Source organism: Loxodonta africana, chromosome 7 (assembly GCF_030014295.1).
Source record: "Loxodonta africana isolate mLoxAfr1 chromosome 7, mLoxAfr1.hap2, whole genome shotgun sequence".
NCBI classification, from domain to species: Eukaryota; Metazoa; Chordata; class Mammalia; order Proboscidea; family Elephantidae; genus Loxodonta; species Loxodonta africana.
In genome coordinates, this window is record NC_087348.1 from 13,119,164 (window position 1) to 13,132,217 (window position 13,054).

General features: G+C 48.0%; 2 protein-coding genes across 4 annotated transcripts; one reads left to right on the forward strand and one right to left on the reverse strand.

Annotated features, from left to right (window-relative positions):
• Nucleotides 1–1,219: 1,219 nt before the first annotated feature.
• FEN1 (flap structure-specific endonuclease 1) lies at nt 1,220–9,681 on the reverse strand. Of its 2 annotated transcripts, none has more exons than XM_064287942.1 (2): nt 9,385–9,681; nt 1,220–6,485 (listed from the first exon to the last, which is right to left on the reverse strand). In XM_064287942.1, exon 2 carries the CDS (start codon nt 6,464–6,466, stop codon nt 5,252–5,254), a length of 1,215 nt encoding a protein of 404 aa, XP_064144012.1. In that variant the 5' UTR covers nt 6,467–6,485; nt 9,385–9,681; the 3' UTR covers nt 1,220–5,251. The 2 variants fall into 2 exon arrangements, with proteins under 2 accessions (XP_064144012.1, XP_010597418.2); XM_010599116.3 differs by having other exon boundaries at nt 9,264–9,676.
• TMEM258 (transmembrane protein 258) lies at nt 9,658–12,998 on the forward strand. Of its 2 annotated transcripts, none has more exons than XM_010599118.3 (4): nt 9,658–9,737; nt 11,421–11,530; nt 12,083–12,218; nt 12,881–12,998. In XM_010599118.3, exons 1-3 carry the CDS (start codon nt 9,735–9,737, stop codon nt 12,207–12,209), a joined length of 240 nt encoding a protein of 79 aa, XP_010597420.1. In that variant the 5' UTR covers nt 9,658–9,734; the 3' UTR covers nt 12,210–12,218; nt 12,881–12,998. The 2 variants fall into 2 exon arrangements, with proteins under 2 accessions (XP_010597420.1, XP_010597419.1); XM_010599117.3 differs by lacking the exon at nt 9,658–9,737 and adding an exon at nt 9,757–10,275.
• Nucleotides 12,999–13,054: the final 56 nt, after the last annotated feature.

Sequence of the window (13,054 nt, forward strand, 5' to 3'; positions counted from 1 at the left end):
ATGATGTCAGTGCATTATTTCTGAGCAGGAGCAATGGGTCAGACATCACTTTTCAGTTCTAAACCAGAAATAGGAAGATTAAAAACGGAAGTTGGTGATCATCATTGCTGCAGTTAGACATCATCTTCTGTCCATTCTGTTGGAGTATTTTATTCTGCTGGGGACTCAGTAGAATTTAGGATAATCTCTCACAAAGCATGTCACTCTCAAGAGCGAGCATAGGAATGTGCCCAGGAGTCTCCCCTTCCTCCCGAGGCTTATCAGCTTCACAACCTCCTCCCCCTCCCCAAGCCCACAGCCTTTCAATCCAGGTGAAGGAACTGTTTCTTCACCTGGTCAACTGCACCACTCTAAACGTAGCATTTTGGACACTGGAAGGAAAAGGCAGAGCGCTAGAAGAGGTCGCATTTAGTTTTGGGAGGGACTGGCAGACAGGAAGACAAGGGTACTGAAGGCATGTCAGGGCGGGCTTAGGGGCACCACCACCTCTGGAGAGGCTGTCCATTTCTGGGAGGCCTGCCAAAACAAATGGGGTGGGGAGGGAGGGAGGGGGGAGAGTTCGGGGAATGCAGGTGGAAGAAGGGTTCAGACCTGTCTGCATTTGGGCAGATTTAGAATTGCCGAGCTGGAAAACACGGTAGAAAAATTATGATCGGAATTGCGGAGTTCTGCGTTCATTGGCTTCAGCACTCCAGAACAGGCTCTGATCCTTCCCCATCCCTGTTTCCTGCCACCTAAGATCTGGGTATGGGTGTCATCAGCCTGCCCAAGCCATCTGGCCATGGGTCCCAGGCTCCCCAATGTGAGGAAACACCATTGAGGCTCTACTGAGCCCAGACCAAGTTCTCGGAGCATCTCAACCACAGTGGACTTCTCTCCTCAGTCTATACCAGTGGTCTCTCACACGGCCACAAAGGGACACGCTGTTGACAGAAGTTTCAGACTGCTATAGTATTAACATGAGAGATCTTAATTCCAAACCCTGACACGAGAAAATAGGCTCAGAGAGGAAAAGGAACCTCCAGCCACATGGGTCACTGCAGAACTAACATTTGAACTCCTTTTTACTCCAACTTCTACATTTACCTTTGTTATTTCTATCTTCCTACCACCTGGCTGGAGGCGTTTTAATTAGTCCTGGTATCATTATCCTTTTTGTATGTGCCAGTTTTGTTACCACATTATGATGAAGTAAAGCTGAAAAATAAAGCTAGTTTTGACCAAATGAAGGCTGTTCCTTTGTAATCTCTGAGGACCTTCTATGCGTGCGTGCCCAGGACTCCCTGGCGCCTCTACTTTCTGAACACAAGTCACTGCAAAGACAACCCCCCCTCCTCTTGTATAAGCCCCTAGGTCTGAGGAAGGAGCATCAGGGCCCTCCAAAAAACACCAAGGCAAGAGCAGGCGAGGAAAAAGCAAAGCCAACTCCTTCCCATGACATCCTGTTCCCGTACGTCCATGTGCTAGACTACCTGATCACACTTGTCAGGTTTTATTGCACCATTTCCTCCTACTTCCCTCACGCTTTTATCCTTCAGTTTTCCATTTTGTACTTCTAAATTCATTTCTAGTCTCAGTAGTCTCCATAAATCCTATCTGTCTCAATCTTTGCAGGAAAAATGCTTCAGAGTTTGATGGCAAAGCAATGCCTTTTTAACCCTCCATCCTACTAGGATGGCTCTCCTCTCTGAGCGAGAACAGTATTACCAGTGGCCATGGAGTTCACTCCAACTCACGGTGACCCCAGGTGTCAATATTATTGTTAGGTGTTGCTGAATCGATTTTTCACGCACAGCAACCCCATGTGACAGAGAAGAACTCCATAGGGTTCCCTAGGCTGTAATCTCTATGGAAGCAGATCACCAGCTTTTCCTCCCACCGAGCCACTGGGTGGGTTGGAACAGCCAACCTTTCTGTTAGCAGCCAAGCACTTAACCATTGCACCACCAGGGTTCCCTGCTGTCAATATTAAAAACAAAACTGACTGCCGTCAAGTTGACTACGACTCAGTGACTGTATCGGGCAGGGTATAACTGCCCCACAGGGTTTCCAAGGCTATTATCTTTATGGGCGCAGACTGTCAAATCTTTCTCCCGCAGAGCCGCTGATGGATTTGAACCGCTGACCTTTCAGTTAGCAACCCAAGCACTTAACCACTGCGCCACCAGAGCTCCTCACGTATCAATATTAGAACATGTGAAATAAAAATACAGGCAGAATTGATTTTCCCGCAATGTGCCCGAAGTTAAGCAATTCAACAGTTCAAAAAACAAACCACTACATGTTTTCACTACCACAGGGTACTAGCCCTAATTAACTAGAGCAGCTGCACTGAGGAGATAATTCAAGAAGTCTCACCACCCTGGGCCCTATCACCATTACTGCAAGCCTAGAATCAAATTACTCAGAAAACGTAAGTTCTGTGGCTTGGTTCAAACTAGGAAAATCAGTTTCATTCAGCAACTACTAGAGATACAACAGTGAACAAGATGCCTGCTCTCAGGAACTCACGTTTCACTGTAGAACTGCACCATCAGTTTTTAGTCTACTAGTTATGAGGTGGCTGCTGAGAGACTACATCCCACTCCTGCTTCAACCAGAGCTCTTACGTCCTAGAGAGTCTGTGTAAGGCTGTACTTGAAAAATGCGTTGTTACATTTAAAGATTTGAAACCTGTTAAGACACTGCCAACTTAAATTTCAGACAATTGTCCTTGTTAACTACAAATGGCAGTGATAGTAGGAATGCTAACAATGAAAAACTCAAATAGGACAGCCACCCCTGCAAGCTTCATCAGGATTATAAAAACTGAGTACAAAACATTATCTCTCTACAAGATACACCAACATGAATCTGACGTCATAAAAAGAACCAGAGAGTGACTCTGAATGGCAGCCTTCATAACTTACCAAACTGGTAAATACTTGGATGCTATGGAGTAGCGAAGAAGACTTAAAACACTTACTGATGAAGATCAAAGACTACAGCCTTTACTATGGATTACACCTCAACGTAAAACAAAAATCCTCACAACTGGACCAATAAGCAACAAGATAAACGGAGAAAAGATTGAAGTAGTCAAAGATTTAGCTTTACTTGGCTCCACAAACAATGTCCATGGAAGCAGCAGTCAAGAATGACATATTGCATTAGGCAAATCTGCGCAAAAGACCTCTTTAAAGTGTTAAAAAGCAAAGATGTCACTTTGAGGGCCAAGGTGTGCCTGACCCAAGCCATGAATATTTTCAATCACTTCATGTGCATGCAAAACTGGACAATAAATAAGAAAGACCAAAGAAGAATTGATGCCTCTGAATTATGGTGTTGGCAAAGAATACTGAATATACCATGGACTGCCAGAAGAACAAACAAATCTGTCCTGAAAGAAGTACAGCTAGAATCCTCCTTAGAAGCAAGGATGGTTAGACTTCATCTTACACACTTTAGACATGTTATCAGTAGGGACCAGTCCCTGGAGGACATCATGCTTGGTAGAGGGTCAGCAAAAAGGTGGAAGACCCTCAACAAGATGGACTGACACAGTGGCTGCAACAACGTGTTCAAACACACCAACAATTGTGAGGATGGCGCAGAACTGGGCAGCGTCTTGTTCTTTGTAGTACGAGTCACTATGAGTCGGAACTGAACAGACTCAAAGGCATCTAACAACAACTTTGAGTACGTGATCTAAATTTTGAGACTTTTAGATGATGCCCAGCTACCACCACAAACTGCTCTGACAGGGATCACAATAGAGGGCAGGGAGAAAATTCTAGAGCAAAATTCTAACACACAAAAACAACCAGACTTACTGGTCTGGCAGACTGGAGAAACCCCTAGAGTATGGCCCCCAGATGCCCTGATAGCTCAGTTATGAAACCACTCCTGAAGTTCACCCTTTAGCCAAAGATTAGACAGGCCCATACAACAAGATGAGATTAAGTGGGCACACCAACCCAGGGGCAAGGATGAGAACGCAGGAGGGACAGCAAAGCTGGTAATGGGGAACCCAAGGTCGAAAAGGGGAGAGTGCTGACATGTTGTGGGGTTGTTAACCGTGTCACAAAACAATGTAACTATTAACTGTTTAATGAGAAACTAGTTTGCCCTATAAACCTTCATCTAAAGTATTAAAGAGTTAAAAAAAAAAAATTGTGAGGCTTTTTCAAATGAGTTCCTTTATCTTACACAGATTAGGTGGAAACTAGAAATCCACTCAATTTATTAAAACTCTTCCCAGCAAATTAAGATAAAATAGGCATCCTTCAAATGGCTGAGATATCACCATTATCTGCTGTGGCCATTCTATGGGACATGGTGCCACCTTGTGGCCACTCAAACCACCTATTGCTAATAAGGTACAAGTCCAGCAAGTTACCTTGGGGTAAAAAGCAGAATATTACATTCTGTCTGGAGACTGGGGTTCTCTAGCGTTTTCAAATGTTCTCGAAGAACATGACATTCCAGTTACTTTTATAATTTTATTGACTTTCTTCCTCTCATATCTTTGAAACAAAAACATTGTAGAAACCAGCATTTTATCCCAAAGTCTCAACTTGGTTGATCACCTCAGAGGCCGTGAGTATAACATCTCTTATTCCTGTGAACAACCACTGTAAAGACTCAAATTACATAGCAGGTTCAAGCTTCTGCCCACCCCCAGACACACAGCCAATAAGCCAACCCTTACTGCCAACTTCAGGGACTCCTGCTCTCTGCCTGTTATTTCTCAGTAGCTCTTCACATTTGTGAAGATTTGGTCTTCCTGATGGCTGTTGTTCAGGTGGGATCCACACTGAACTAGGGAGAGCAGCAGTCTGGTTCCACTATCACCTCCCATCTGGCACTAGTTGGCCAGCAAGGAAATAACTCACCTAGTCTTTTGTCTCTACCATTCATCTCCCTTTCCTTTCTCAAAAACCACTGGGCCACCAGGGCTCCTTCATCACTTTCATATAACAATGGATCCACTCACTGTCCATTAAACTGCCCGAGAAGTGGTTTGAGCCTGAGATACTTTCCTGAGCAAACAAAGAACAAAGCACCTCAGTGGCCGTCCTGCTCCATGATCAAGTCAAAAAAGGAAAAGCAATGCTGAGAATCACAATGGGAAAGCAATGCTGAGAAAGACAGTGGGGGAGAAGCAATGGAATTTCTCCGCACCCTGACGGAGGTTGCTCTAATTCTAGCTTTTGAGGGTACGAGGCAAATATTCCGGGCTAAGGAGGTATAATGGGGGAAAATACGTGTTTTATTTCCCCTTTTTGAACTTCCCTGCTGCCCCAGCCTTTGCCTTCCCTGCTGCCCCAGCCTTTGCCTTCCCTGCTGCCCCAGCCTTTGCCTTCCCTGCTACCCCAGTCTTTGCCTTCTTCTTAGCGGATCCCTTGGGTTCTGGCTCCTTGCGCTTGGCTGAAGAGAGACAGCCCGTCACCTTGAAGAAATCATCCAGGCGGCCCTGGGTGCTGCCCTGGCGGCTCTTGCACAGCCGCCTGACCCCATTGCGGATTCGGTCCTCAGAGAACTGCTTTTCACCACACATGAACTTGACCAGCTCTTCTTCGTTTGGCTCACTCCACTTCAGCTCCACAGCCTCTGGGTCCAGCACTTCGGGCTCCAGAAAGAGCTGCTGGGCCTCTTTGTGGAGCCAGTTTTCTGGCACAGAGTACTTGTTGGGGTCAAGCCGCCGCACAATCTCCTCGATGCTCTTATGTTTCTGGATGAGGTCTACAGCCCGCTTGGGCCCAATGCCCCGGATGCTCTCACAGTAGTCGCTGCCCAGGAGGATGCACAGATCCACAAACTGCTCCTGATTCAGGCCCAGCTCCTGCAGAATTCGGCTCAGGTGGAATTCCTGGATGGGCAGCTTCTTGGCCTCACTGGCAGTCAGGTGCCGCATGAGCACAGGGCTGCCAAAGGTCAGGCAGTCCATGTCCTCAGTGGCCGCAGCATAGACTTTGCCAGCCTTCACCAGGGCAGCACAGCTGGCCTCCGCCTCACTGGGTGCATCAAGGTACGGAATGCCCATGAGGCCCAGCAGTTGCTTGCACTCATCGTTGTGCTGCTTGGTGACCTTCACCAGCCGCTTGGTGTACTTTTCCACCTCCTCCTCTGCCCCAGTAGCCTCAGCCTGCTGCAGCTGCTTCTCGGCCTCAGCCCGTCGCTCACTGCGTTTGGCCAGCTCACCCGACTTGAGCTGTGGTGGCTTGCCATCAAAGACATACACAGGCTTGATGCCATTCTCCATCATGCGGATGGTACGGTAGAACATGCCCATCAGGTGGCTGGTGGTCTCGCCCTCCTCGTTCTGCAGCACATCACCACCCTGGCGAACAGCAATCAGGAACTGATAAATGCTCATGGAGGCATCGATGGCCACCTTGCGGCCAAAGTAGCTCTTGATGTCATTCTCGCGGATGGCGCCGGGGGCCACATCAGCAATCAGTTTGGCCAGGCCTTGAATTCCCATGGCAACACAGAGGAGGCAGCTAAAAAAAAGTGATTAAGAGAAGGAGGAACTTTAATGACATAAAAGGAGCAAGGGTTATAATTGGTGCTATTGCACCAAATTCAGTCAGCACTGCCGACGCTGAAAAGATGAACAAGACATAGTTCCCACTCTCGAGAAACTTATGGTCTCGCAGGAACATTCATTCAATGAATATTAACTAAGGCGAACTGAGTATCAGCAACTGAACTGAGTGCAAAGAGGAATAACACGATGTTGACGTCCTTGAGGGGCTTCAGGTTTTTTGGATAAAGCAGTGGCATAATCTAGCATGAAATGAGGGCTACAACATATGTCTGCATCAAGGACCATGTAAGTCCAGCGGAGTGCTGGGCTTAGCTTGAGTTGTTCAGGGATCATAATGGCAGAACTGTGCCCAGGAGGACAGGCAAATGTCAGCTAAATGAAGAAGGCGAAATGAGATAGGTACAGAAGCAACCATAATACACAGCCAGATGTATAAAGTAATCAAATAAACAACTAACAATGAGTATCTACCTTCCTGCCAATCACTGAAAATGTTTACTCCTTCTTTGTGTCTTTACACCAGTTGTTAAACACCCCCAACTCAATCCTCTAGCTTACCTCCTCTTAGCAGCCCTGCAGAGTTGGCAACAACAACATATCTGAATGAGGGTAATGTGGCTCTCCCACCCTGCTCCCTTCAGGAGCCCCTCAGCACTGAAGAGCTGCTACTTTTATTAGGACGTTGCTAAGAGTTTTCAGTCTTCTCCCTTCGAATTTTCTCTCCATCACTAGATCTGAAATGTGAAGTCAACGGCTTGTACCCCACCCCAGGTCCTAATCTAGGGGTCTGGCGTACTGTGTCACTCAGCCTACCACTGCACTTCTGTGGTTCAGGCCCCTTATCAAATCTTTCCTCAGCCTTAAACTTCGGCCAGGCCCAAACCACCTTCACAGGTTTTGCCATACGTGATTAAATCCTGTACTTTCATTAACTTAAAAGTTTCCTTCAAGGGACATTTTTTTGTTTAACTAAGTTGAAAAAGAGAACTCATCTTAAAAGCAGTAATATCTGTTATATCAGTTATATTTTCATATGTGTTAAGTGTATAACTATCAAAAAATTTTTTTTGGTGCCAGTTAAAGTCATCTTGCACCACTGGTGGTATGCTTCCAACATTCTAAGAAATGTTGTACTAAGGCTCTTAATTTTTCTCATTCTTCCTTCACAGGGTTCTTTCTAAAGCGTAAGTAACCTGTTACATTCCTCCTCCTAATTAAGCCCAAACACCTCAGCACCTTCCATGCTCTGGTTCCCAAGCTACCTTTACAGTCTTGAAACCCAGTAGAAAGGTTTACATCCAAAACCTAACCCATTGCTGCTGAGTCAATTCCAACTCATAGCGACCCAACAGGATAGAGCAGAATTGCCCCACTGGGTTTCCAAGGAGTGCCTGGTGGATTCAAACTGCCAACCTTTTGGTTAGCAGCTGAACTCTTAACCACTACGCCACCAGGGTTTCCAAGGCTGAAGTAGGCTTGCCCTTTCTCACTCTTGTTCAGCTGTGCTCTCCCACCATCCTCTTACCCATCCCTCCTTCAAGATCCAACTCCCTTTAGTTCCCCTGTGAATAAAACAAACCAAACCTGTTGCTGTCGAGTCCATTCCAACTCAGGGTGACCCCATGTGTTACAGAGTAGAACTGCTCTATAGGGTTTTCTTGGCAGTAATATTTATGGAAGCAGACTGCCAGGCCTTTCTTCCGCAGCATCACTGGATGGTTTCAAATGGCCAACCTTTAGTTGTCTAGCACAAATTCTCTGTGCCACCAAGGAACCCTTGCCCTGTGAATAGCAGTGGCAAAAGCTCTGGCCTTGACCCTAGGCTCCAGCATTTACTATCTGTGCGATCAGCTGCTAACTAAAAGGTCAGCAGTTGGAATCCACCAGCGGCTACTTGGAAACCCTACGGGGCAGTTCTACCCTGGCCTATAGGGTCGCTATGAATCGGAATCTACTTGACAGCCATGGGTTTTGGGGGCGACATTACTAAGATATGTAAATTCAGTCTTCTCATCTATAAGAGTGACAAGCACACCTGTCATGCAGGATTACTGCAACGGTTAACTGAGATAATAACCGTAAAAGTCCCGTTACACATTATAAGCTCTGTAAATGTTTCCCATCCAAAATCCATTCAGACCTTCGGTTGAGGCCTCAGGTTGGCTGCCTCGCTGGAATGTACACTAACCCGTGGCTGTCGAGTCCAATCCGACTCAGAGCGGCCCTACAGGGCAGAGCAGAACTGCCCCACTGGGTTTCCTAGGCTGTAATCTTTACGGGAGCAGACTGCCACATCCTTCTCCCACGGAGCGGCCGGTGGGTTGGAACCGCCGACCTTTCGGTTGGCGGCCGACCGCTGAACCACTGCGCAACCAGGGCTCCTAGAACGTGCACTAAAAGGGTGTTATTCTCCCACAGCATCCCACAGAAGTAGGCAGGAAAAGGGCCCACAGAAGTGAACACGAGCGAAGTTTAAAAAAGTTTCTCACCCAGGACCTTAGTAAAAACACGTAGCGACCCCACAAGGTGGAAGTTATTACCCTCTTCCCACAGGTGAAAAAGGAAGGGTTCTGAGGTTACCCGAACCGTTCAAATCTCAAGGCGGGAAAGTGGCGGGACTGCCTGAATGCGAAGCCCGCGCGCTCTCGCCTCCGCCCGGAAGACCCGGCCCCACAGAAGCGTTGCAAAGCGGACCCCGCCGCTATCATGAGTGTTTCCCGTAGGGTCTCACCTGGGGTTTGGGGTGTAAGGCCTCGGCAACTAGCACTTCGTCGGGTATCGACCGAGGACGTCGCCCAGAACAATCCTAAACCCACAATCTCCTCAGCTCGGCCGCTAATAGCCTCACGCACCTCGGTCTTCCAAAGCCCGCGCTCTCGTTCACGTGACCTATACGCCGCGCACAGCCTCCTGGGGATTGTAGTCCAGGCCCCGGCTCCCTCAGCCAGCTTCTCTCATGGCAAACGATCCCGCCGTTATGAACAAACGTTATCGGCGACTCTGAACTGCTTTTCTCCACTGCTTCCCTCAAGTCCACACCAGACCCCCGTGACTCCGGCTTCCACTACCGCCCAAACTGCAGGACTACAAGACCCACAATGCCACTTGCATTGAGGCACTTCCTCTTCCTGTTGGACAGGACGCTACCTACTGTCGACGTGTGTTTCCGGTGGCAAAGCGGCGGCGTTCCCTGTCCTGCAAGATGGTGAGAGGGTTGAGGGGACCATTTTAGGACCCGCCCAGTACCTCTTTTCTCTCCTGGAGACTTTAAGTCCCGAGAGCTACGGGGCGGGAAGCTTCTGAAACCTCCGGCTTAGACTGAGGGGTGGGAAAGGGAAGCCCCTGCTGTGGACTCTTAGGTTGAGGTTTTGATCGCATTGGGCTCCTGAACGCACGATTTGTAAGGGTGGGAGAGCGTAGGGTGCACCCTTAATACCTTGGCGCTTTTGCCCAAGCTGTTATTTCTATCTGGAAAGTTCTTCCCCCTGCCGAACTCGTACTTATACTGTTAAGCCTCCGGCACATGTCTTCTTAGTGAAGCATTTCCAACTCTCAGGCACTTGGCTGCTCTTTCCCGGGAGCTCCCACAGCTCTGCGCAGACCTCTTACCACGTTTCATGGACTTCTTTGTTATCTGCCACGCCTGCCAGTGACCTCCATCTGACGTGTATCTCGTTCTGGAATGATGTTTATTCATCTTTGTACTCCCAGTGCCAAACACGGAGCCTGCAATGAGAGGCTCGGTAAATGGCAGCGATTGTTTTTATCATTTTCAGGGGGGCATAAATGTTTACTGAATTGAATTGCAGTGTGTCGTAGAACAATGGGGTCGGTTTACTTCTCTCGAGTTGTGTTCTGCGTGCTAGAAGCACTGGCTGACGGGTGACAATGGAATTTAACATGTGTGCAGAACTTTATGGTTACAGCTCTCTTTCACAGGCATTATCTCCCCATAACCTTAGGAAGGAAACAAAACACTGAGCCACTACTCTGTGCCAGCCACGGAGCTAGATGCTTTGCCATACATCATCTTTCTTAAGTCATACACCAACCCTGCAAAATAGATATTATTACAACCACTTACGGAGGCCATTGACTCTAGAGAAGGACATCACGCTTGGTAAATTAGAGGGTCATCGAAAAAGATAAAGACCCTCAACGAGATGGATTGGTGGCTGCAACAGTTGGGCTCAAGCATAACGACGATTGTGAGGATGGCACAGGACCAAGCAGTGTTTCATTTTGTCGTATACAGGGTCTCTATGAGTCAGAATTGACTCGATGGCAGTGGGTATGAGTCTTTGGCACCTAACAACAACACTTACAGAGACTCACGTTAATCGATAGAACCAGAATTTTAACTGATGTCTTTTGCCTGTGGATCCTGAGATACCATAATAGTGTAGTGGGAAAAATACCGAATTAGAAGTGGAGAGCCGGGTACCAGTGCAATTTCTGTGACTTAAGCAGGGATCTTAGCTTGGTGTCTTTAGACTTGTATCCTCTAAAACTTTAGGCAAAAACTTTTCTTCTATGTGCTTTTCCCAGGCAGAGAGTCCATAACTTTCATCACGTTTTCATAGGGGTCAATGTCCTCAGGAAATTTTTAGGACCATTGATTTATAGCTAATCACCTTCTGTGTCTCAGCTGCCCTTCCTGTCATTGAAAAGACAAAGTGCCATATCTTAGCTGAGGATACAATTGTAATTGTTGATATTATTGTCATTCATAAATTGAATCACTTGATGTTGGTCCTGAAAGATCTCCACATTTCCCAAGCTGAAATGGATCTCTAGCAGTCACAGCAGCCCAAGGCTCTTGCTAATCCTCCAGTCCTCCCAGGGTGAAGTCATGGGATTGAGGGCTGTGATCTCATGTCCTCCCTAGGAGCTCGAGGCCATGAGCAGGTATACCAGCCCAGTGAACCCAGCTGTCTTCCCGCATCTCACCGTGGTGCTGTTGGCCATTGGCATGTTTTTCACTGCCTGGTTCTTCGTGTATCCTTTCACTGAGCGGCCAGTGGGCCAGAGTTAGTGATGTGGGAAGCTGAGGGAGAAACCACCCTGCCAGTTTTGCACATTGGGTTGGGGCTGGGGAAAGGTAAAGAGGTCAGGGGAAGGCTGTTGATGCCCAAGATCAGGTTGTGACCTTATATTCCAAGTTCAAGTGAGCTCAGTTCACTCTTTAGATTTCTAGGACAGTGAGCAGAGGGCTTGGGTGAAGTGGAGGCTGGGGGTAGGGGATTTGAAGTTGGAAAGGTGGTGAAAAGGTACACTCAGATGTCAGGAGGTCCGAGAGCTAGTTCCAGCTCTACCACTCATTAGCTGTGTGGCCTGGGGTTAAGTATCCTAACCCCTGGGCCTTATTTTCTTCATGGGCGGTAGAGGGGTGGGATGGACCACCATAGTCCAGGGCATTTCTTGGGATGCTCTGCCTGGCTCCACTGAGCTGGACAAGCCTCCCAGAAAGTGCTCAGCCAGCGTTACACTGGCCAGGCTCCCTGCATCCTGCAGTCCATCCCTTTGCATCTCCTTAATAGCCCAATCCAGTTACGAGGTAACCTCCACCAAGTACACGCGGGATATCTACAAAGAGCTCCTCATCTCCTTGGTGGCCTCACTCTTCATGGGCTTTGGGGTCCTCTTCCTGCTGCTCTGGGTTGGCATCTACGTGTGACTCCCAAAGGTAAGATCCATGTTGGGGTTGTATGGTTGAGCCTCCAAGGCACAGCCTAGAAAAGCCTTTCCACACTCACCTCAATAGAGTCCTCATGCTCTTAACCTGGGGTTAACAGAGACAGACTCTGCAGGGACACTAGGCACATGTGCCTCTTTCCCTATCCCTAATGGGTGTCCCTGGATGGTACACATGATTAAGCACTTGACTACTAGCCAAAAGGTTGGTGGTTTGAACCCAGGGGCACCTGAGAAGACAGGCCTGGCAATCTGCTTCCAAAAGGTCACAGCCGTGAAAACCCTATGGAGCAGTTCTACTCTAGAACACATGGGGTCACTGTTAGTCGCCAGCAACCTGGCAGCAACTAGCAACAATGGGGATTTGAGCCAAGTGTGGTCAGTTTGTCAGTTCTGGAGATGTGCTCTGTGGAGATGTGGGCACAGGCTTCCCATGGTGATGTAGCGACTTGAAGAGGGTGCCTGGAAGGGAACCAGGATCTGGGACTTTAAACTTGCTGCGGATAACCACAGAAGATCACCAAGAATGGGCTGTGGGCAGTCAGCTTCAAAGGAGTGTGTCTGTCAGCCCTTGGTGTGCCCCAGGAGCGTAGAGGTTCATTGAGAAAAGTAAGTGGTCACTGGTCTCACTCTGATACTCCTCTCTTCTTTCAGGTACCAACCAGGCGGCTTCACAGAATCCCTGCTTCTGTAAATTGGTTTTTTTTTTTTTTTTTTTATTGTTGCTGGAGCTGTCCCACCTGCTGCTCACAATAAAGGCACACGTGTGACAGTCCTGTCTGGTGTCCTGTGGGGGTGGGGTGCTGCCAGGACCGACATGACTTCCCC

Excerpts from the sequence above, each read along its gene's own strand:
- FEN1 (XM_064287942.1), bottom strand. The coding sequence starts at position 6,466 with ATGGGAATTCAAGGCCTGGCCAAACTGATTGCTGATGTGGCCCCCGGC.
- TMEM258 (XM_010599117.3), top strand. Across the intron at positions 11,531-12,082 it reads TTCACTGCCTGGTTCTTCGT|TTACGAGGTAACCTCCACCA; the intron begins GTATCCTTTCAC and ends AGCCCAATCCAG.